Source organism: Conger conger, chromosome 4 (assembly GCF_963514075.1).
Source record: "Conger conger chromosome 4, fConCon1.1, whole genome shotgun sequence".
In the NCBI taxonomy this organism is placed as follows: Eukaryota; Metazoa; Chordata; class Actinopteri; order Anguilliformes; family Congridae; genus Conger; species Conger conger.
The window spans coordinates 58,730,920-58,755,505 of NC_083763.1; the positions used below are offsets into that span (position 1 = coordinate 58,730,920).

The 24,586-nt window shown below is 44.0% G+C and overlaps 2 protein-coding genes across 5 annotated transcripts in view; both read left to right on the top strand.

The window, feature by feature from the left end:
• The first annotated feature begins 322 nt into the window (after window positions 1–322).
• On the top strand, window positions 323–6,088 carry rtca (RNA 3'-terminal phosphate cyclase). The gene is made up of 11 exons (XM_061239526.1): window positions 323–785; window positions 930–1,030; window positions 1,788–1,931; window positions 2,399–2,522; window positions 2,786–2,844; window positions 2,952–3,093; window positions 3,497–3,618; window positions 4,440–4,498; window positions 5,082–5,176; window positions 5,257–5,361; window positions 5,662–6,088. Exons 1-11 carry the CDS (start codon window positions 741–743, stop codon window positions 5,758–5,760), a joined length of 1,095 nt encoding a protein of 364 aa, XP_061095510.1. The 5' UTR covers window positions 323–740; the 3' UTR covers window positions 5,761–6,088.
• A 5,492-nt stretch (window positions 6,089–11,580) lies between these two features.
• cdc14ab (cell division cycle 14Ab) overlaps window positions 11,581–24,586 on the top strand; it is a 48,083-nt gene continuing 35,077 nt past the window's right edge. For all 4 annotated transcript variants that reach the window (XM_061238491.1, XM_061238495.1, XM_061238492.1 and 1 more), the window contains exons 1-5: window positions 11,581–12,168; window positions 13,312–13,402; window positions 13,827–13,902; window positions 18,334–18,426; window positions 24,478–24,557. In XM_061238491.1, coding sequence (XP_061094475.1) covers window positions 12,072–12,168; window positions 13,312–13,402; window positions 13,827–13,902; window positions 18,334–18,426; window positions 24,478–24,557 — 437 coding nt within the window. In that variant the 5' untranslated portion in view covers window positions 11,581–12,071. The remainder of the gene's footprint in view (window positions 12,169–13,311; window positions 13,403–13,826; window positions 13,903–18,333; window positions 18,427–24,477; window positions 24,558–24,586) is intronic.

Consider the following 24,586-nt stretch of genomic DNA (forward strand, 5'->3'; position numbering starts at 1 on the left):
GCATACCGCCAACTTAAAAAATAAATAAAAAGAAAAGCTTAAGTGAAAGCCAATAACCATTTGAAAAAATAATTGAAACATTTTAGCTGATAATTTACCACAATCCTTAAGGCAGAATAGGTTTCAAATAAATAGTAATTAGCTAAGATATCCCTCTAACTGGCACAATCCTATGTGACAATCTGGCAGAATAGTTATAGATTCACTGGCTGTTCCTTTATTGTCGGCACAGGGTCAGGCGTCTGGCGAGCTTTTGAGATGAATGGAAGTCCTTTCTTCTAACTTTCTCACACAATGCGCTCAAACAGTGATGTGCTGTTGCGCATGTCTGCGCATGTACAGACGCAGTCCACTGACCAACTGCTAGTGGCTATAAATTCATTTTAGTCTGAACTGGTGAACTGAACGACGAAGTATCCGAAATATTTATTAGTAACTTTCAAAAGTAGTTGTGAAAAGAGCGGTTTTCAGCGAAGTGGGATTTGACATTATTTAAATTGACTGCAGTGCCAGTGACTGGTGCGAAGTTTGCGTTTGGCCCTGTATCGTTTGTTCTCAGTCGCCGGTGAATATCCAACTGAAACATTAACGTTAGCTCGCTAACGCTACTCGGAGGTTGTGTTGAGTGGTCAACTTATAATATTGGCGTTATACTGCTGGTAGAAAAACGTGTTCTACGATTCTTATGATTGTGAACTCGTTTCAGAATTAAACGAGCTACAATAATTTCCTTCTTAAAAATGGCTGCAACATCGTTCGAAATTGACGGAAGCGTAATGGAGGGGGTGAGTATCTAGCTAACCATTTGCATAGCTATTAATTATTTTGAGCTAGCTAAAAAATGTGGATTATCAGAAGTATTCATTGCTAATTGTACTCGTTATTACAGTAGACCATTTACGTTTTTGACTTTGTTTTACTTTTATTAGGGGGGTCAGATATTGAGAGTGTCTGCTGCATTGAGTTGCATCCATGGCGCCTCTATCAGAATAAACAAAATCCGAGCAGGTAGAAGTACGCCAGGATTAAGGTAATAAACATGTGTATTTTAAAATGTATTTTGATTCAATATTCCTCTCACTCCGCTGGTCCTCTAGCTAGCGCCTACATGGAAGCCGGTAGTTTAGACGTGGATGATAGGCTAGACGCTTGACCAGACTGCTTGAGTGAATGAGAAACAAAGCAAAGTTGATTTGAAGCGAGTTATTTTTGTATTGCGAGCTGGCTGCTTCATAGTCCACTGCAAATCAACGCCGACGCTCTGCAACACTTTGTCAAGACAAACGCATGCTTCAGTATTTATACTTTTTCGTTTATTTTGTAACGTTTGTTCATGCAGAACTCAGTCTTTGTACATTTTCTGTGATCATGTGATCCTTTGTTAGTTAGCAAGCTAGCTAACGCAAGCACATGGCTAGTTTGGTACCGTGTTCCTTAAATAATTTACTTTAAAAAGAAAGTTCCCTAACAAGGTTTGTGCGTGTGTGTTGGCATATTTGGGATTATTTGTCTTTCAAGTAATTTCATCTGAGGACGCATTTGCGTTCGAATTGTTAGCATTCTGTCAAACTTTTTGTCAACAAGCGTGCTTTCTGTTCACCCAACGAGATGTAAACAAAACTTCAGTGAAAATGTATATTTCGGCGTTATCTCGCCTGCGCCGTTTAATCTTTGCACAGATATATTTTTAATGTGTTAATTGAACCATTTACATTTGAGTTTAGAATGAGCGGGTGAGCCTTCACTTTCTTCCTTTTTATTTTAAACTTCCCCTTTCATCTCTTCAGACCTCAGCATCTGTCAGGGTTGGAGCTGGTGCGGGACATGACTGGGGGCAGTCTGGTGGGGGCCATGGTTGGATCTACCGAAATCACACTGACCCCTGGCAAAATTAAGGGTGGGAATCGCATTGCAGACACCCAGACTGCAGGGTAAGGCCCAATCCAAGACTTCCAACTCTTGTGACTGCAGTGCTGACAAGGCTTTTGTGTAATACCTTATTAGCCTGAGCTGGCTTGTACTGCACTTTTTATTCCTGCCTGGGGTTGTTTTGTCAAAAGGCAGGCTTACCAGTGTACATTGTGAAAATCTAGACTGGCCTAAATTTGTGACTTTATACCTTTATTGGCATAATGATTCAGCAGTAATTTTAGATACCTTTAACAATTGAACGCAATCGATGATTCAGACCATGGTTTAGTCCAGATGCATCAGCTTTTTTTCCACCAGCTTCTGCAGTGTGGTATATGTGTATTACAAAACTAGCTTGTATGAAAAGCTGTGGGTATTGGAGACTCTGCAGACTCCTGTGGGAAGCTTGCGGTGTCTATTTTAGGGCGCAGTACAGCAGCCGTCTGTGTGCTGTACAGTATGTGAACCCCGTTTGTCCTTGTTCCAGGAGTGTGGGCCTGCTGCTGCAGGTGTCTCTCCCCTGTGCGCTGTTTGCTGATGGGCCATCTGAGCTCTGTCTGAAGGGCGGCACCAATGCAGACATGGCTCCCCAGATTGACTACACCATCAAGGTATCGGGGTTGGAACATGCTAACGTAACTGGATGCTATGGAGGTTATGACGATAGATCTACAGAGATCAGGAGAGGCTGGAAAGCCATTTTTTCTGGCATTCTCGTACTGCGTATTTATCTAATGATGTGTGAAAATCCTGTGCCCTTCAGAATGCAGTCACAGTTATGGCTTTCATGCCTACTCAATGTTCCACCATACAATCATTTAGCTAATAAGCATTTTTTTAAAAGTTTTGTCTCATGGTAGAAAATGTCTTTTAGGTGCTCAAGCCAATCATGGAGAAATTTGGGGTGCATTTTGACTGTGATCTGAAAATGAGGTAAGGGCAGGTGATTTGGGGGCCAGCACAATATATCCTAGCTTCTGTAAAAAGTACCATACAAATACAATTGAATTAAATTTTATTTTTCTTTACCTCTTGAACAGAGGGTACTATCCCAAGGGTGGAGGTGAGGTGGTGGTTAAGACCAGCCCGGTGAAGGAGCTGAGCCCCATCACTATGACGGATAGGGGCAACATCACCAAGATCTACGGCAGGGCCTTCGTGGCCGGCGTTCTGCCCTTCAAGGTAGCCCGACCCGTCTGAGTAGTCAAGCATACTGTCAAGCAAATCCCTTCCAAATCCCTGATGAATAAACCAGCACTTACTGCAGGGCTGGACTGTTTGGGTCCTGGAGGGCTGCTGTGTATGCTTCCAGAAATTACACTGGCTAAATGAGCTTCATTGGCTGTGTACACAAACGCTGAGTCGTGGATTAGATGACATCACAGTAAATTGTTTCATATTGCGACTCAAGAATGGACTGGTGCTGTCATTCGTGCTCGTATCAAGAAATGTTGCTAAAATGTCATATGGCATAAATGTAAGGCCTGATTATGTCATTCAATTATTTGGACTGACATACTAGCAAATGGGGCTGTAGGTGGGCAGAGAGCTGGTTGCCATGGATGTGTCTCTCTGGCCCTTTAAGCTTGCCAAGGACATGTCAACGGCAGCCGTGAGGACTATCAGGAAGGAAATCAAGGACTTGTACGTCAACATCCAGGCTCTACAGGAGAAGGACAAGGCCTGTGGGAATGGCAACGGCATCATGTAAGCTTGCACTCCCAAACCAGTTACCTCTCCACAACCTTCCCTCTTTCTGCATGTCTTTCGCGGTCTCATTTTAACCACATGAAACCTGTGAAAGGGATGCCAAATGAAATGGATTGGTGGCTGGTTAAAGTGATCCTGAAAGACTGGGTGAATTTGGTATGTTTAGTGCTTAAACTACTTCTGCTGAGCCCAGAGTATGTGACAGTGTCTCTATGTTGCTGCAGTACTATGGCAGGCGTGTATGTACCCTCCTCATAAAACTTCAGAGGCCCTGAGTGAGTTACTCTGGCCTGCAGGTCCTGCCATCTGCAGTGCTCTTGGGGTTAACTGCCCTTGTTCTGAGATTTCTTCCCACTGATGTGTGATGTCAGTATTAAACACAAGGGAGCTAAATAAGCCTCAAAATGGAGCCTCATCCCTGTGCTACCCACACAGTGGCTATGATTTCTGTACCCTTTAACTCTGGCTAAGCGTGGAATCCTTTTGTAATGTTTTTCCTTTACTATTTTTATTTTTTATTATTTTTCTTCTTTTGATGTGGTCTGCCCTCAGCTCAAGAGGAAGTGGCTATAGTATTCTCTCTCTCTCTCTCTCTCTCTCTCTCTCTCTCTCTCTCTCTCTCTCTCTCTCTCTCTCTCTCTCTCTCTCTCTCTCTCTCTCTCTCTCTCTCTCTCTCTCTCTCTCTCTCTCTCTCTCTCTCTCTCTCTCTCTCTCTCTCTCTCTCTCTCTCTCTCTCTCTCTCTCCTTCCACCCCTTTCCCCTTCCCCTTAATTGCTTTGTAAATGATGGCACCTTTGTTCTTTCTCTTCTCTTTTCAGTATCATTGCAGAGTCTTCCACGGGGTGTATATTTGCTGGCTCTGCCTTGGGCAAGAAAGGTGAGTCTGAATGCGTGAAGGCCAGGTTGTTGTGGTCCTGAGTTGTGACTCCCCTTCTGGGTGAAGTCTACATGCTAATCCTGTTGTTGGGAAGGATACAGAGCAGTGCCATTACTCCTGTGTCTGATGTTTCGTCAAGCCACTAGAGGGCACTGCATGACAGGAAACGCAAAGTACCTGCTGTGTGTATTCCTCTTACCTTGCACTTCTATGGAGGTGATTTAAGGTCTAATTTGGTGGAGGCAGGCTTGGTAACTGACTGGCAAGACTGTATATGTGGACACTTGTGTTAATTTGAAGGGGTTTCTGTTGGTCCTCTTTTCTAACCGTTTATAGGGTTTATAGTTGATGACACAATTGTAAAGGATAATTTGGCTGCTTGCTTAATGTTTTAATTTGGAAAATTGCATGCTCTTGTTAATTCTTGGATATGCAGTCGTGATGAAGATTTTGGGCGGCACAGTTTGTGGTGGCCCTATGAATGATTTGGATGTGAACCTGCTGTCCTGTGTAACACAAGGTCAGCAGAAATGGTGAGTGTGTGTGTTGCCTGACTGCTAAAGCTCTGTTATGCCTGGCTCAGGTGTGTATGCTGACAAAGTGGGCATGGAGGCAGCGGAGATGCTACTGAGGAACATCAGACACAACGGCTGTGTGGACGAGTTCCTACAGGACCAGGTAAGGGGCGGACAAGCACGCGCACACATACACACACTCTGGTAAACGCCTGCTGATTCTGATTTCCTTTCCTTTGGCAGCTCATCCTATTTATGGCCCTGGCACAGGGCACTTCCAGAATCCGCACCGGGCCGATCACGCTGCACACACAGACTGCCATCCACGTGGCAGAACAGCTTACTAAGGTGGGTTCTGCCCCGACACCAACACACCTAAGGAATATGCCACCAGCAAGTTCATATCCTACATCATCGCATGTCGGACATGCTGATGTAACTTCTGAATTACGATTTGTGTCTGCTTTATAGTATAGCCTTTATAGTTGTTAGACAGGTTAATAGATTAATACGTTGAGTAAAGTGTTGATCATTTGAAGTGAAGGTGGATAATGTGCTCACATCAGCACGTGAAATCTGTTGTTGAAAGTGCCTAATAAGGTCTTCTTTGCAATTGAATGTGCTTCATTGAGCTTTCTCGTCCCGCAGGCCAAGTTTGCAGTGACAAAGGCAGAGGATGAGCACTCCACCAGCGACACCTACATCATCGAGTGCCAGGGAGCTGGGGTCACCAACTCCAACTTCTAGTTCCTTCCCCCACCCTTACCCCCTGCCCGTTGGCCTCGCCCCCACTGTTGCACCAAGCTGCTTGTCTTCCTCTGGTCATAGGACTGTAGCAGAAACACTACTGTGATGTCCCAGTGCTGTCCTGATGTGAGTGATGGGAGAGAAGAAGGACATCCAGATGCATGATTTCCAGGCTCCCCCCCCCACCCCCCCACCCCCCATATTCTCTGAACAGATGCCTTGAAGACCAGTCATCCAAATTCCCAGCCCCTTGCATTAATTACTATTACCCTCTTAGCTTGTGTTACTCAGGGTATTGCCTTATGCTGTAATAAAACTATTCTTTGAATTTTGCCTTAATGTTTGTTCAGTCACAGCACCTAACTATAATGTGCACGTTTCCACAGCTTCTTTACAGCATACCCAGCTGGTCTTCTCTCAGTCAGCTGGGGCCCCGCTTTGTTAATTTCACAGGACCCCCTATAACGGGTCAGGCATCATCATGGCTGCCGTGATTCATATGGCTACGCATATTTCTAGTTCAAAGGAAATCAATTTGATTTGGACTCTTCAAGGAAATTGTGGCCATTTTCTCCATTCATGAGTTTAAAATGGGTTTTTAGACGTTCATCTAGTGTAGCATTGACATCTCTCCAGATCATCAATTTTGTGTTCAAAGTAAGGTTTGTTGCAGAAAATGCTGCTGTAGAGGGATTGGCTAATTTCATTTGGAAGTCCTCTTAGAAATTTGGGTCAATTAATTTCAGGCATGAAATTGTTTTTAATTTTATTATTTTTTTTTGTTCTCTCTGCTTGCTCATTTAAATGATATATGGGTTAGATATTGACTTGGCAACATAGGAGTTTTGAAAAGGCAAACCACCTCTTGTTGGAATGCAAAGTGCTGAGATCAAAGTACTATCAGTGCGATCTCTTTTCCAGATAGATGAGAGCAGTCGAAATTAATGTGTTTTTGATGTATTAAATAAAGTTCAGCAGTGGTAGAAATGGCATTGTACTGTAGTTCGGAAACCAATGCGGGAAGGATATTGGCAAGCTCCTTTTGTGCCAATTATTTGGTTTGATCCGAGTTGTACTAAATTACTTAAAATGAAAGGAAGGTCATTACACAAGAAACCAGGCGATTACACTTTGAAAATGTGCAACTTCTCCATGGCGGATGCAGGAGAAGTAACAATGCCCTTCTGAAGACAGCCCTGCATGTTGTGCTGGGTTCCTCTTCCCCTATTGTCCCGTTACTTCAGCAGATGCTGGGAACAAAAAGAAGTGCCGGGGCTGCCTCAGTGGCCATGAATGGATTATGTAGGAAGAGCCCAGGGACTGGCTTGGTGGGGGTGGGGTTGGAGGGGGATCCAGTCTTGAGGGGAGGGGGCAAATTGATATTGTTCAAGAGCCATTGAGTAATCTGTGCTGGGAAGTGGGTGTGACCACCCTGTTCTTTTCAATATCCTGTCATTCAGAGCAGTCTGTCATGCACATCTGCTGCTGCTCAAGTGTATTCAGTAAGAAAACATGTTTGAGCAATAGTCGTAAAAACAACAACATTGTAATTACAGAAAATCAACTTGGAAACAAAAACACATTTTCAATCCAGTATATAGAAGCAAAGATAATTTGTCATTTAGAATATATGTACTGTAAGATTATATTCTTAATTCCTTTGTGTCCATTACTCTCCAAGCACATGGCCTCTGCTCAAAGTGCACATGTATGTAATTCCTGATTATAAAAGCTGAACAACAGCAGTACGGTGTACATTCAGTCTTCCTCTTGAAGAGGCTAGACACCTGTCTGTGTTTTTGCTGGAGAGGCTGTTATGTAACATACACAGCAGTATCAGTTATGTCCTCATCTACCAATCATTCTCTGTTATCCCCACCACTTATCCACAGCAGGTGGCCTCAGAGTTCTCCCGCCCCCCTCCACACACACACACGCACACACACACAAACGAGCACACGTTGTGCACACAATCAACAACCCTGATCTGTTTGGGAGGTCAGACACTGTATTAGGCTCTTACAACACAACCAGTTCCTCTTCATTCTGGTGCTGGTGACCTTTTTGCCTCCTAAAACATAGTGTTGCCTTGGCATTGTGCAAATGACTGATTGCTTACCTTAAAAAATAAACTGGTGTGTGGACACGGGTGATTCTGCAAACATAATACAAGAAAGCAAACACAACGATGAAAACACAGAAAGGTGCTGGTTTGCAGTTAACATGACTCCTGTTTTTTTCCTCTATAGCTGTTTTTCCCCCTCCCAAAATTCTTATTTTGGAGGATGCACAATTATTCAGCAAATTCTTCATATCTGGAGTATGAAATAAGAATGATGTCTTAAGGGCAGACAGCTCACTCTCCTAAAAAATAGAAATGTATCAAGTGCTAGCAGCTAGGTAAAAGTAAGACTTAAAATGTCTATGGCACTGCGTCTTCATGGTGTTATTGCCTGTCTGACCCCGGAGATCCACTAAAGGCAGAAGACATAAGGATGTTTCCCCTTGGCCATTAGTTTTCATGTTATTCCCTCAATTCCTTAATTTACAGACTGCTCAAGTGCAGGCTCTCAAAAGTGGTCATTGTGTCAAAGGGACTAAGTACACCAGAGGAGGAGCCTGTGTACTATATATAAATACTGACATACAGTATGTGGCATGCACTAAGAATAAACTGTCTTTCATTCTGTTCTTAGTCACCTTACTCAACCCTTCCTGCTTGCTGTGCTGCCAAAAGTTGCATAAGTAGCTTTTGTCAACAAAGCTGAAGTCCAGAGATTTGCTTCCTGTGGGAGCCCTAAGCTGCAAGCAGCACACTGACACGCAGAGGCACAGGCCGGCCCACCATTCACTGCCCCTCTTCAAATCACAATGCACAATGGAAGTTGTGGACATTGCATCAACTTACATTGGTGGTGCATAGCAAATAGGAAACTTCACTATTCGGAGACATGAACAAAATAAAACAACTCTGATTTATTTTCTTCCAGTTTTTAGCTTTATTTTATGCTTTCCAAGGTTGTATGCTGTTCCTTACAATGTTATCAAAAAAGACAAACAGCATTAGCTTTACTATTTGTACAGTATTGTGTATGTGTACTTCAGCAAAACAAACACTTTGGAGCTCCCTTCGTTTCTTATTGCTCCAAGAGAATATTTAAATCTGCTCTTGGCAGGAAACCCCAGGGATTTGCAGGATTAGGTTGTACCCTTGCTTTTCCATGATGTCAGTATCTCAGCATATCAGATAATCTCTGCAAGGGAGACCTATCTGCCCACGACACCTATCAGTGAAAATGGAGTATACGAGAGACTATATCCACAGCCACAGACAGATATGTGAAATGACACAACCTGTAACAAGTTGGTGAAAACTGCATCATTTCTGTGATTGAGATCCATTTCCAGAAAAAGGAAGCAACCTTGGCAGGCTGATAAATCGGAGTGGTAACTCAAGGAAGCCTGAAATTCACACCTGATCTGGGGAGTAACCGAATACCCGGAGGAGGACCAGTCCCTTTTCAGTAACCCGAGTCTGTCACCTGAGCCAATCTTCCTCGGTTCTGTGTTCCCCTGTCAGGAGACACCTCTGAATCCCTTCCACAGGTACATTCAGTCCTCAGAAGCAGCTCTGCAGGTCTCCTTCAGTCTGTTTTGCACAGTAGACCCCTGCTGGAAGTGGAAGCCTTCAACCTTCAACAGAGCCCCCCTCTGAAGTCCTGGGTCTCCCAAACCTCCCCTCCCAGCTGCACCCCCATGAAGGCATGTCAGACATCCCACCCTGGAAGGACCAGGAGCACACTGAATGGAGCTATCCACCCAACATCCAGAGGGTCTGGATCTCCCTCATAGCAGGTAAGATTGAGTCACTTGTCATCTTTCTAACTGAAGAAAAGGGATAAGAGTAGATGAAAGTAGATGAGCTGCGATCTCATTCATGGACACTGTTTAAATGGAACACTTCCTACCCGGTTGCACCATGTCTTTCCTTTATTCACTGTTATCAAACAAAGGCCTTGTGTTTAGTGTCTGTCTTGACCGTGAAAGGCTGTGGATTCAGTCCTCCCAGTGGAGCCATTACAGAGACTTCAATAGTATTTGCCTCTCTGCATTGCACTAAAAGTGAAAGGAAACTACTGGGAAGTAATTATAGAACAGCAATAAACCATTGTGTACCATTCAGGAGGTCAATGTGAACATCAGCCTGTATACACCACATAAATCAAATTAAGCTCTAATAATATATGACACCTGGCTTAGATGCAGCTCATTTCTGTTAGCAAAGAAACAAAGGAGCAGGTTAAGACAATCATTAAGGCCTTTTCTGTGATGCAATGAAAAATACCAAAACAGTAGCCTTCTGATCTGTTCTAAGGCGAACTGAAATAAGGTGAGAATCTTAGTTTCTTGCTGCTGCTGGCTCTGATCAGCTAGCTTTAATATGATTCATAAACGCTCAGTGATCACTTTATTAGGTAGACCTGTACATCAGCTTTTAATGCCTATATCTAATCAGCCAATCATGTGGCATAAAAGCATGCATAGTCAAGAGGTTCAGCTGTTTTTCAGACCAAATGTCAGAATGGGGAAGAAATGTGTTCTAAGTGACTTTGACCCTAGAATGATTGTTGGTGCCAGACAGGGAGGTTTGAGTATCTCAGAAACTGCTGATCTCCTGGGATTTTCACACACAACAGTCTCTAGAGTTTGCAGAGAATGGTGCGAAAAACAAAAAAAACATCCAGTGAGGCTACATCAGCAGAAGACTTAATAAGTCTAAAAAATAACAATAAATAATAAATACCTAATAAAGTTCCCACTGAGTGTATATGAAACTGATATCACCAAATACCAGCCAGAGATCAGTGATGTCAGCATTACCAGTGTCTCTGATAGTATGACGCAGCCCAGAGCTGTGATCACAGCTAACACAGCATCTCTCCCACTGATACCATTTTGTCACTCATTGTTTGACCTCCATACATCTTTTGCACTCATATGGCCGGGAAACACAAGCCCAAAATAAATCCCAGAACAACGAGTGGAAGTGAAAAAAGGACCCCTGGTGTAGCTGACTCACTCTTACTCCTTAAGCGTGTGTGATAAATAAATAAACAATGCAGCCTGGCCTGACATGGGATCCAGGAATCTATTTAGAATTTATATTTCCTTCTTAATTTTTTGAGCACAACCCATATTTCCAATGTATCTGTTGGTCTGCGTGTTAGGCCTGTTGATGCTCTTGTACTGGCCTTTTTTGCACATCATTTTGGAATTTGCTATGAAAGAGGCAATTGCATATGATATATTATTCTTACAGCAACTTCCACGTGCAGTTTGGTAGCCCGGAGTGCATAGGCTACAGTTTGTTCCAAGAAAGTATAATAAGAAAATTATGATTTCAATACATTTCATCTACTGTATTTGATGGGATTAATTATTAATCAGAATGTCTTGCTAACCAGCAAAGCAAATGAATTAACCAGGGGATATTAGTGATTTATTATGTTCCCATGTGTAATGATTAGGCTATCATCGCGGTTAATTACTTTGACAATGTTTTCTTTACAAATTATATCTGCAAATAGTCGATGACTGAAACATTAATGCCAACGGTTCTGGAGATGCTTTTGGATTCTGAATTGCCATAGCCAACCCTACAATATCATATAATTCCCTCCAATGTTTACTTCACCAGCAGCGCCTCTTTTCCTGATTGGCCGAGGGATACCAGACCTTAGCAACGCAAAGTTGTCTGGTGATTGGGCGCTTGGTTACCATGTGATGTCCCTTTAAGATGTTCCTTGGAGCCTAGTGCGTGTGTCTGCAGCCATGGAGGGGAACAGATTTTAGTACTTGGATCGGAAAGAAGTGAGGGAAAAAGACCAACCCCGCATTTTAACCTCTCGCAAACAGAGATATATTACCACACACGCCTGTACGACCGTTGATCGAAAGAGGGAAAAGGGAGTTCCATTTATCACAGTTCTTCACTTTTTCTCAGGACATGGAAGTTGTTTCGGAATTCTCAAATGACGTCTCATTGATTCTTTTACCAGGCAGCGGAGCTCATAAGCTAGCATAGCTGCGTTGCGTAGCTACTAGCTAGCCAGCTAGTCATCAGATACTACTGTTGGTATCGACATAGCTACAATTTCTGAAGAAGCATAATTGGCAAGTGGTAGCGACTGACTAGAAGTTCTGTCTGATTATTTAATAGAGTATTTTGGACACTTTCTAAGACTCCGGGATTTTCTAGACTGCTGGTTGTAGTTTTATTTTTTGAATTGTGCAACTTCTGATTTTTGTCCATGACTCTAGACAGCCTTAAACATTCGGCGATCCTTTCGAGTTTATTTAAAATGGCAGACGACAATGAACTAATAGGAGCATCCGAGTTTATTAAAGGTAAGAAAGTAATCCTATGTTACGCTTAACACAAACATTACACCCAGTAGTAGTCCGTAGCCTTGGCGATACTGGCTGAAAACTAGCTAACCATCCTGTACCAAATAGCTCTACTCCTGTGGTCGTTCACCCGACATCGGTCATTGTTTCCGTTGTTAGGAGGAGCAGTTCAGAAACTAACTATGGATTGCCACTTCTCTTGTGAGGGTATAAGCTGGTTTTTCAAGGCTAACATAACAGTTCAACCACTGATAATGCATTGTTTGTGTTTAAATAATTGATGCTGCAACTGACTGGATGCATATAATGTTAGCCAAGTTAGCTGGACTATACAAAGAATATAATTAAAATAAATGTTAAATATCACTAACGTTAGGCTCCGTAACGTTGCTAACTTGGTTTGTTACATTTGCAATTATTTATTCACAAATTGTAGCTAATGCATCCCTAGTGTCGTTATCTCATAGCCTAACGTTGCCAATCCAATGTATTAGCTAACGTTATGTTGGCTAACTAGTTAACTTTGATACTAAGTTCGCTAGGTTGGTGTCTTGTAATTGCAATGTAGGTAGTCTAACGTTAACTTACTTGGCTTATTATCTATTCGGACTTTTTGTACCTTTGATTCTGTGTTTCAGTTCTGGTAGACTTGGTTAACAAACATTACAATGTACACCATGCGAATTCACATAACGGTAACGTTAGACTAATCCTTTTATGTGGCCAGCTTGAAATAAAATGTAAAATGTTCAGCTTTGGTGCAATGGTACAAATGCAGTTTTAATCTTACTTTCCTGCTTGCCAACATCGGGTTATGATCCCATTGCACGACGTGTATTTGCGGTCACAATTTATACACTTAACGTCCATTTTTCCTTTGGAATTAAACCTCGGCGGGAAGTGGCTCGCTTGATGGCATTCGTTTCAATGCCTCAACCAAGTGTTGTTTAGCAGTGCAGGTATAATGTCTAACGTTATGTTGCATTTGTAACGTTCCATTTGGTGTGTCTTTTAATTCAGGTATGTTGACTAAATACATTTTCATAGTGTGGGGAATTCCTGTACATTGCCCGACTTAACGTCGATATTCGACACATATTGGATAGTATCCGTGCTAATTTATTGTCTTCCCCTTTTTCCTAGACCGACTTTATTTTGCAACATTAAGAAGCAAACCAAAAAGCACTGCAAACACGCACTATTTCTGCACGGATGACGAATTTGTGTATGAGAAGTAAGTTTTGTTCGTTTCCCTTCCACCTTCCTTTCCCCTCCACATCACACTGCATTTGTTAACACTCGAATGGACAGCGGCCGCAACAAGTAGGCTAGCGCTGCTGAACCCGAGCATTCACAGAAGTTATGTAACAGTTTTAATTGATATTTTCAACTCCGTTTTATAAAGGCATTGTTCACATCACTTAGTGTATTTCCCGGACTTTTTCATGAGGCAACTGGCACTCATTTGACGCTCTCTGATACGCTTTAGGCTTTGTTGAATTGTGATAAAATCCCCAAAAACCATAAAACTGGCATAGGGGGGTTAAATAATGTTTGTATAACGAAATCCCCTACATTTTGTTTTGCATTTCTCGGTTTCATGATAATGGTTAGTTTGAAATGTGTTATTTATTTCCAATATCTCGATTTGTTTTTAGTTTTTACGCCGATTTCGGCCCCCTAAACTTGGCGATGCTGTACAGATACTGCTGTAAACTCAACAAAAAGCTCAAGGTAAGTACGTTAACATACCAGTTTCATTAGAAAGCTAGCCTCCCTTTGAAGGAATGTTTACTATGCACCAACAACGATCGGAAACCACTTGTGGAATTTGGTTTGACACCTCCTCATTTGCAGTAGCAAAGACTGTGATTGAATTTCTTTAGCCTACATAGTTCCTTGAAAAGGAAAGTCACAAACAGCGTTGACGGTATATGAATGTCAGTACGATATGGAGGCTATTACATTTCTATCCGCTTTCCAATGTTTCCATTTTTTGCCACAAGCGACATATTTTCTGCTAATCATGAAACTATTAACTTTTTATTTTTATAATATGACCCCAAAGTAGAAGTTAAAGCTTGAAATTGTATTGTTAAAAAATAAAAAAATATTAAATTTGAAATGTATCAATACATTCTAATATCTCACAATCCGTTGAAACTGAGGTACTTCGATACTTTATCTCTCGTTGAAACAATGGGTTAAAAATAGAATGTTTATATGGTCCTGTCAAATGCTGGGTTTCAATGAAGGGAAGACAGTGCCATAATCATCTAAGTAAGAATACTGGCAGCATGGCTTTCAGAAGGTCGATGCCACCGTACTGTAATCTCCTTTCTCTTTTTAGCCTCTCACTGTGACTCACCTGTGTCTAAGCTTCATACGCATTGAGGGGGCCATCTGAGATGCCAGTGCAGACATTACCTAAGCTCCCATTGCTCAGCAGTTTGGATGATGGGCAGACGTTCTGGACTGTGCTTAGCCATATTATAAGGGCGGAGTTGATGTTAGAGAATGTTCCCCAATTGCAATTGCTTTAGTTGTATGATGTTCAATAATTAGGTATGAAGGAGGCAGATAGAGAAATAATAAAATATTAATTTATTGGGTTGGGGAGAGAAGTTTGTCTGTTCCAGGTGTTTTCTTTCTGTGGAGTCTTTGCAGGGTGAATGCAGTGCCGTCTGTTTGGTGGCTTAAAGAACAGAAGGTTGAGACATGAATGGGGCTTAGTGCAGTCACGGGTACACGCGTGTGGGTGGGATGCAAAGATCACAGCGACACTTCGGCTCAAGTTGAAATTCACGGTCAGCAATCGGAGGGAAATAAGTAGCCATTAAACTGTCAGCTAGCATTCAGGGCCTTCCTGACACCACTAACTCCTCAATGCTGTGAAACGTAATCTCGGCTCGTCTGATGGAAAGTATGACACAGAGGGGAAGACGAATCCCCTCCTCCTCATACCTCACCTTTCCACCCACGTGTGAATACAGACCATAGCCTGTTCACAGTGTAGCGTGTATTCTGCTTAATGCAGTGTACCTGTTACATTTGTCATGACCTGACCTGAGGAAATGTGATTTGTCTCTGGATGATGACTGTGTTTTCTGCCTAACAATGTCGGGAGTTTGAGAAGTAGAAGGAGAAAGAGGGGGTTTTGGAGGATTATAAAAGATTGTTGCTGGAAGAGCTTAGATCAGTGTCCAAGCATGAATGGGGTCATGGCAGCTGTGATGGGCGAGGATCAGAGGAATCTAAAGCTGAAGGTGGCTTTAAGGAGCACAATGAAATGGTGGAAAAACAACGTGGAACCGCTTCATCCCACATGGCTTTTGTCCTGATAGAACGACAGGATTGGCTATGCAGGAGGCAACAACATACTTCACTGAGCTCTGCCTGTCACTCAAATGACTGAGTGTTGTAGCTGGTTAGCCTGGTCCTTGAGTCCCCCTCACTGTGGTGGATTTTGTCCAACTTTGCTATACTCCCTCAGGTAACTGGGCATTTAATGAATCCTGGCTTATTATTAGATTGAACTTCACATTTGCCTGCACTCCTCAGTCTCGAAAATAAACTACTGGGTTCTCATTGGCGAAAATGAAAGGCCAACTCAGAATTTTTTTATGAATGTAGTAATTAGAGTCCGATGGTTTTCTAAAAATGATAAATTCCTGCTTTGGTCATGCATGGTAAAATGAGTAGAAAACCGTCCTGAATGCTCATCGGAAATGGTTAATTTTTTTCCACAGTTTTCAATTAACCTAGTTAAACGAGAGGTCAGACAAAATCCCATAATGCCCAGAGGTGCTCCTGGACCAAGGCTCACAATGACAAAATTAGAACTTCCTGTGACTTTCCCTCTTCCTTCTATGAACATCCCCAAAAAGAAACGAAACGTTAACTTTTAATTAATAAGTCTTGTTCTGTGTTGTGTTTTGTCCTATGTCATTTGAAGCAGACGAGATGTAGTTCTGTGATGTGTTCATGTTTGCGATTGTTGAAGGTAAAGACTCGAGACAGCATGACGTTTTATTGCCGTCGCCACGCCCCACCCACCTCCTGCCGGCCCGCCCCTCCATGTCCCTCTTGTGTACTGTGCGTTGCCGTGGCGGCGGCATTCCTTTAAACCTCGCTGCTTGGGGGTTTGCATGCCGCGCTTTATTTTGTACAAAGACAAGGAGGCAGCAGGAGAACCAGATGCAACACTAATGACAGATTACAGCATGATTGAACAGGCATTAGTCTTACATGATGGCAGGCGATTGTTTTATTGATTTGTCTTGTGAAACTAAGTCCTTACTTGCCGAGTGAGGCTCATGCAAACCCAAGCTGGTGCTTTTCAAGCTTGGACTAAAGCACATTCTGTAACCATGCACTGCTGACGTTTGTTTTGTTTGGCAAACTGCCCTTTTGTTTTTGCAGCCCATCCTCCCTTTCATACATTTACTCCACCTGCATGTGTACACTACAGCCCCACTGAGGTCCAAGTTAACCTGAGATCCTGTTTGACCCCTTTTTAATGTAATATTCACCCCTAAGTGTCAGAAGGAGCCCACGCTGCACTCATTCATCCAGTGCAGAACAAATTAAGCCATCTGTCCTCATTAAATTGGATTTCCCCATAAACCACCACATAAACGTATTTATATTGTGTTTGCTAGCCCAGAATGAAAATATATTATTTAAAAAATTGCCAATCCCTTCAAGAAAATCATCCAATGCAACTTGGCTACAAGGGGTTGTGCGTGTCTTAGAGATTCACCTGTTTTCATTTACGTGTTTACATCCAGTTTCAGCAGTGCTCCCTCTAACAAACCCATTCCACAGGCTTCTTTTGTCTCAGTAGACTGCAGTCTTTATCACATGACCAGTGTGCTGTACGTCTTCAGCAGGTATGAGACAATGACTGCAATGCTCAACCATAAAACCCATTTCCTCAACCCCACATATATGTACCAGTTGCCTATGGAGGCTTTTTGCTCTTCACACAACTGCGGTTCATATGGGGAAGGCCTGCTGGCTTCCAAAGCTCTGGGTCTTCTTCCTGGGTCATTTTAAGAGCTCACAAAAGCAACTTAAAACCGAAAGAATGACAACCTTATTTATTAATGGCTGCTAATTGGCATAGCGCGTTTAAATTTGGGAGGTCACAAAAAGTCCTTGCCTGAGGGCTGGGAAGGTTATGGTTCATGGATCTGCTCTGTCTTTGTCTTGTCAGGGACATGCCAGTGAATCCACAGGAATCTGCTTGTACACGAATCTTGTTCTCTGATCACCTGTTGGAGTGCGTTTCCTCCACCGTGGATTCATAGCATGGCGGTACACGCCACATAGACCACAACAAGAGAAGGCTGAAAGTCTCCAGGTGTTTGCGTAGGGTTTTGATTTTTTTAAAAGGCAGCTCTTTGGCGTGCGACACTGCATCAGCATGCCTGTGCACCGGGCGAACCCCCCCGGATGCCGAGCCTGCTTGGCCCTGTCGCGGCTGCTCCCACAGCCCGGCGCACAGCTGCAGGCCCTGGAGAGGAGCCGCGGCAGCAGGTGAAGGCTGCAGCATCTGGCCGTTTACGCAAGCTGCAAGCCGCAAGCCGCAAGCGAGCCAGATGCGCGTTTAAACCCGCAAATTCGCCAGGACAACGAGCTGCTGGCATCGGCACGCCGTTTATCCCGTCTCCCGGAGTTAAACCCGGCGCTGTTGTGATCCTGCCTACCCATGATTCAAAACCACACCCCATATGTCATGGAACATTAACCGCTGCTGCTGATGCCATTGCCGATGTGATTTCTGTCCTTTTCCTGCATAGCAGAGTAGTTTTCCCTTTTGGTGAAACTGATCTAGCTGAAACAAGTAGCTAACAAAGGAAGTGTGGAAGTGTCTTAATAGAAACATGTTTATGTGATGAAATGTAACCACAGGATGGTTTGCACTGTCATTTCATGTCTAGTATAAATGTGTTTATGTGATGAAATATGATGAGGCGGTTTGTAATGTCATTTCATGTCTAATATAAACATGTTTATGCGATGAAATATGATGAGGGCGGCTGTACTCATTCCATGTGTAATATAAACATGTTCATGTGATGAAATTTGATGAGAGTGGTTTGTACTGTCATTTATGTGCTGTGTATTGATTCATGTTTCATGTTTTATTGATATCTGCAGTCCTTTACACTGACCCGAAAGAGGATTGTTCACTACACCAGCTTTGATCAACGAAAGAGGGCAAATGCCGCTGTTTTAATTGGTGCCTATGCTGTAAGTATATTCAGATTCACTATTTCTCTTGGTCTCTCTCTTTCCTCTCCTCACTATCTCCCTTTCTCAAGCATAAAGCTGTGTTTTATGAATTTACATATGATGTTATGCTAGTATTCACACTATGCAAATACAATGGGGTAGGCTCCAGAAAATTACTTATGAGTTATAAATGGGCATAATGTCCCTTTAACAAAACCGCATTGCATTATGTAGGCAGCCGCATTAATCTTTACACCTACTACGCATTCCGTATTAAGCTGAGAACTGGAGTGTTTGCTCAAGGGAAATCTCAGTTTCATACTCTTTTCCTAGAGCACAGCTTGGGAAGTGGATGTGTAGTATTATGCGAATTTGCGCCAATATGCCGCCCCCCTCCTGGGCCCCAGAGAACTGGAGAGAAGGCACTGACAAGTGACTAATGGCTCCCACTGTTGTGCCACCACAATGATCCTGTCCTTGAGGGTTTGAATGCCAGCGTTTTTTGTTGCGCCGATTCCATTCATTCAGGCCTTTGCTGCCCTAAAGAGGGTCATTTCAGTTGCAGGTATGAGTTGCACTGACTCTGAGGATAATGTCTGTATTATACTAGCATTTGGTGATACTGCTGTTAACTGGAAGCTGCCTGGGAGTGTGTGCTGTTTGGTGGTCAGGTCAGTGTATTGGGATAAAGGCCAGGCCACCAGGAAAGTCATTTAACACAGTGACCAGCACTGTAAGGACAGAGGTCTCCGCTGACCTCCCGAAATGCATTACTTTAGTGAAATAGCCACAGTCACAATGTCGGTCGATGGTTCATTCACTGCACTGTTTACCCCCCGAGGAGGCTAGTCTAGTGGGGGAGAGGTATAAAGTTCAGGACCCTTTGTCTCCCCTCCCTAATGTTGTGTGTGAGTGCACCCCTGCCCCCATGCTGGTATGAATGACAACCCTCTGCATTCTAGATATGCTAATGTATGTTTTGAGTAGTAGTACATACAATAATGTACTGTATGTGTTGAGTAGTATACGATAATCTATGTGTTGGGAGAAAGTATTTTTCTCAATTGTGGATTGAAAGGGCATGGACTTTTTCACCCTGAGAAGGATGGAGTAGATTCTGTCGTTGGGCCAAAGTGGAAGGACAATCACAAGGAGTGATTGATTAATAGATGTCTTATTCAGAGCTTTACACAACTTGCATTCTTTTTAACATACAGTCAATGTATGCAGCTAAGAATTTGCAGAAGCAAAGAATTTGCAGAAGCACCTTGTTCACTGGTACTACAGTCGTGCCCCTCTTGGGAATACTATAATTCATATTGTACTATAATGTAAGTAATAGGGTAATATGCACCAATAGAAAAGGCAATTTTGGCTGATATTACACATCCCATGGAGTCTCACCCTCAGACTGGCTGATTGAATGCCATGCGTGGTTATCTGGTCTGAGATGAATGGGAAGCCCTATGTGGCAGGCCTGTGCTAGTTTGCATGTGCATTTGCACATTTGGTGACCGCGTGACAGTGCCTGGTTTTAAGCTCCTTACGCCCCGCTGTATCTGATGTCCTGCTGTGGCAGCTGAGGCTCTCCCCATAGGTCTGAGCGTCTGCTCTAGATCAGTGACCTGTCCCAGTGATAGCACCATCACCCCCACCATCACCCCCGCCCAGGGGTGTGTCCTGTTGGGTTGTATATGGTTTGGAGAGGTTGGAGTAATTGAGGAAGTCTGGCCTGTTCTGGCTTTGCATGCCGTGGCGCTTACTCTGCACTTATCTCTGTGATGTGGTTGCTTTATACCCCCCCTACCTCTGTGGTTTGTGAGCACGTCTTCGCCTCCCAACCTCTGTGGTTTGTGAGCACGTCTTCGCCTCCCACTCAAACCCATGGTGTTTCAGAGAGTAAATGTGAAACTGGGCCACTTTTTCCCAGTTACTTTTTTTTCGACCCAAATGAGTGGTGGGGTCTTTGGAAGTCATTGGAGTGGAAACCTAACATGCTCTCCTGGCATTGTCTCTGTTTAATCAACCGCAAATATGACTGACCTCCCCCTACCTCCCCCTCGCCCGTTGAGTGCATTCCCTGGCAGAATGGATCACCAATAAATCCATAGGGCTGAACGATCCACATTTATTAAACCAGACAAATGGCAGCGTGGCTCTTTCTGTGGCGCGATGTCCTGAAATGGAGGAGCTTGTTTTTCTTCTCTGTGGCTTGGGGAGGGGAGGTGGGGGTAATGGTGGTGGTGATGGTGGTGGTGGTGGGCTGCAGTTTAATAAAGAGAGAATTTGCTGAGGTGGGCAACTTGGTCCATTACTCCTGTCTCCTCTAAGTGGGGCTCTATTGATTTAGTCTGGTCACTGGGCTTGTTGTGGAGCAGCCATTCCATGCATTACATTACATTACATTATTGGCATTTGGCAGACGCTCTTATCCAGAGCGACGTACAACAAAGTGCATACCCATAACCAGGGATAAGTTCGCTGAAAGACCCTAGAGGTAAGTACAATTTCAACTGCTACCTGTACAACAAAGATAAGGACAAGGGCCAATTTTTTTTTTTTTTTTTTTTTTTTTTTTTTTTGAACAAACAAACAGAGCAAAAGTCACCAAAGTTAACTATCCAAACACTGCTTACCTAGCCAACTAAAATACTGATACACAAGTCACAGAGACAACAATTAAGGTTCACAGGGAGGTAGGGAGGGATGGGGAGAGGTGCTGTTTGAAGAGGTGTGTCTTCAGCTTGCGCTTGAAGGTGGGGAGGGATTCTATAGTTCTGACCTCAACGGGGAGTTCGTTCCACCACCGTGGAGCCAGAACAGACAGTAGTCGTGAGCGTGAGGTGGAGGTTCTGAGAGGGGGAGGTGCCAAGCGGCCTGTGGAGGCTGAACGAAGAGGTCTGGCAGGGGTGTAGGGTCTGATGATTTTTTGCAGATAAGCTGGGGAAGACCCTTTAACTGCTTGGAAGGCTAGCACCAATGTTTTGAATTTGATGCGAGCCATGACAGGCAGCCAGTGGAGGGAAGTAAGCAGGGGGGTGACGTGTGAGTATTTGGGAAGGTTGAAGACCAGACGAGCTGCTGCATTCTGGATGAGTTGGAGGGGTCTGATGGCAGACGCTGGGAGGCCAGCCAAGAGGGAATTGCAGTAGTCCAGGCGGGACAGAACCATCGCTTGGACCAGGAGCTGGGTCGAGTAGGGGGTGAGAAAGGGGCGGATTCTCCGTATGTTGTATAGGAAGAACCTGCAAGACCGGGTCACCGCCGCAATGTTCTCGGAAAGGGACAGTCTGCTGTCCATCACCACGCCGAGGTTCCTTGCACTGGGTGACGGCGTGAGTGTGGTATCCCCGAGGGAAATGGAGAGATCCAGATGGGGAGAGGCATTAGCAGGGATCGCTGCACCCTGGTATCGCTGCACACATAGTCCCCTCCAAAGGTATTGGAACGGCACGGTCAATTCCTTTGTTTTTGCTGTACACTAAATTCATTTGGGGTTGATATAAAAAGATGAACAGGAGACAAGAGTTTGGAATGTCAGCTTTTATTTCCGGGTATTAACACCTACGCTTGTTAGAGTTTGAGATCAAAATGTGCATGAGATGATGGATCCGAATTTCAGCTTTTCTAGATTTAACAACTTGGAACATATCTCCTTTTGTATCAGATCACCCAATTCTTAGGTGAGAAAGTATTGGAACTTGTGACTGACAGGTGACATAGTTCTGAATGTCTACTCTTGGTTTTAGCCTTGGGTTTTGCTTTTGTGTTAGAAAAGAGAAACTAACATAAACACCAGAGAGCTGTCTTTGGGGGAAAAGCAAGCCATTTTGAAGATTATAAAAAAGAGGGGAAATCGTGCACAAGCATTGAGGATAGCTTGTACAACAACTTGGAATGTTCTGAAAGAATGAAACCACTGGTGTACTGAGCAACAGACCCAAAACACACTGCCAACACAACAAAGGACTTCATTAGGGAGAAAAGGTGGAAGGTTTTTGACTGGCCAAGTCAATCACCAGACCCAATTGAGCATGCATTTCACCTTTTGAAGAGGAGATTGAAAGGAACAACCCCCCAAAACAAACAACTGAAAGAGGCAGCAGTGAAAAGCCTGGAAAAGCATCACAAAAGAAGAATGCAGCAGTTTGGTGATGTCTATGAGTCGCAGATTTGATGCAGTTATTGCAAGCAAGGGATATGCTACCGAATATTAAGTGTTATTTACTTTCATTTTATTAAATGCTCTCTGTTCCAACACTTTTCCTCACCTAAAAATTGGGTGATCCGATACCCAAGGTGCTACGTTCAAAGTTGTTTAGCACATGTAGGTGTAAATACCCCAAATTAAAAGCTGAAATTCCAAACTCTTGTCTCCTGTTCATCTTTTTATAACAACCCCAATTGAATTCTGTGTATTGCAAAAACAAATTCGCCTTGCTGCTCCAATACATTTGGAGGGGACTATGCGTTGCATCTCTTTCGTAGAAGCGGGATTATTTCGGCTTGGTTGAACAGATCCTGCATTTTCTTGGCGTCGTGCGAGACAAGGGGCCTCAGCACCCACGGAAGCGCATCATTCTCCGCGTATCCCTCCGCCGGCAGAAAACAATACGCTGCAATTCAGCAGGGTCTAATTGTGTGCCCGGTGAATATTTCATGAGAGGGACAACGAAAAACAAAGCTCCGGTCTGCTGGCAAGAGGAAGCAATCTTCATGCACCGCTTCCTGCGATTGGCCTCGGCTCGTGGGCCCGCTGTTAGGAGACCTATCGGCACGCTGACACCGTCTACTGGGAGCCGCTTAACAAAGCTGCCGTCGCTAATAAGATGCGGTGCCAAGATGAATGTGTTGTTGTCGTGTACCCTATTAAAACAACAAAATGGCCTCTGGATATGCCTTGAAGATGTTTATCGTTATATCCTTTCTTCACTCTTTCATTTACAAGTCCCTTGAGTATCCGTTACATTAATGTCAATACTTGCGGGTAATTCCAGCAATGCGTTTAATCTCCTGAGATATTACTTTAACATTTGTGTAGCGAACAAAGGATTTCTCTTCCTCGTATTGATGTTCAGACCGCAGTGAACTTCACCTGGATGAAGTTCAAGTTGTGGAATGTGATGCTCTAATACTGTATTGGTGCGTTTAAACGGGAGGAAAGTTCAAACGCAATGGAACGGGGATATGTTTCGTGTGATGGTTCTGATACTAGTATAGTCTTTGCATGCCAGGAGGCCTGGAGCTCCCGTTCTTCAGGTTCGTACATTACATGACCCAACCGCACCTCTCTTTATGTCAGTCCTCAGGGGAGGCGTGTTCTGTGCTATTTCTGGATTCATGAAGGTCTTCTGCAAAGTGTTTACAGGTGGAAACCTCAGCAGCTGCGTGAACCCAGAACCTCTAGCTACGTTCAGACGAGAGTGTGTGTGTGTGTGTGTGTGTGTGAGTGTGTGAGTGTGAGTGACCTTTCCTTTTTTCCAGCCCCATTGTGCTGTGTCAAGTCCAAGCCGTCCTAGAATAGCCTCTTTGTGCTGAGGCAGGCGATCTCATGTCCATGGCACATTCTCTCTCTCTCTCTCCCCTCTGTCCGAAGAGCAGGAGGACATAAACCCAGGAGTCTACTCATTAATGCATTTGTGTGAGCAAGAGAGCGAGTGTCGGTGTGTGTGTGAGAGAAACTATGAATGTTGGTCAGCGTGCGTGCGTGCGTGTAAACGCGCACGTTTGAGACAAAGTGTGTGTGTGCGTGTGTTTGAGACTGTGTGTGTGTGTGGGTGGGTGCATGCGTGTGAGTGACTGCAACATTACACCCCTGCTCACCTCCGCTCCTGCCCCAAACCCGGCCCAGATTAACAGAACGTGACCTTTTAGCCTAATTCCTGAAGGCACTTTTCCGCTGGTGAGGCGGGGATGAGGTGTGCATTTCGGTCGACCCGCACGTGCCGGGGACAAGATGAGTCCGGGGACGGGGTCGGGGGGGGTTTAATGACGGCCGTCAGACCTTTAAGTGTCCCAGTGTGAGGAAGTGGCTGAGTGAGATGTGCTAATGCCTCCTGTGTATTTCAGGTCATCTACTTAAAGAAGAGCCCAGAGGAGGCCTACAGAGCGCTCATCTCCGGCTCCAACGCCTCGTACCTGCCCTTCCGGTAAGAGCGCCTCGCCTGTGGGAGCGGCC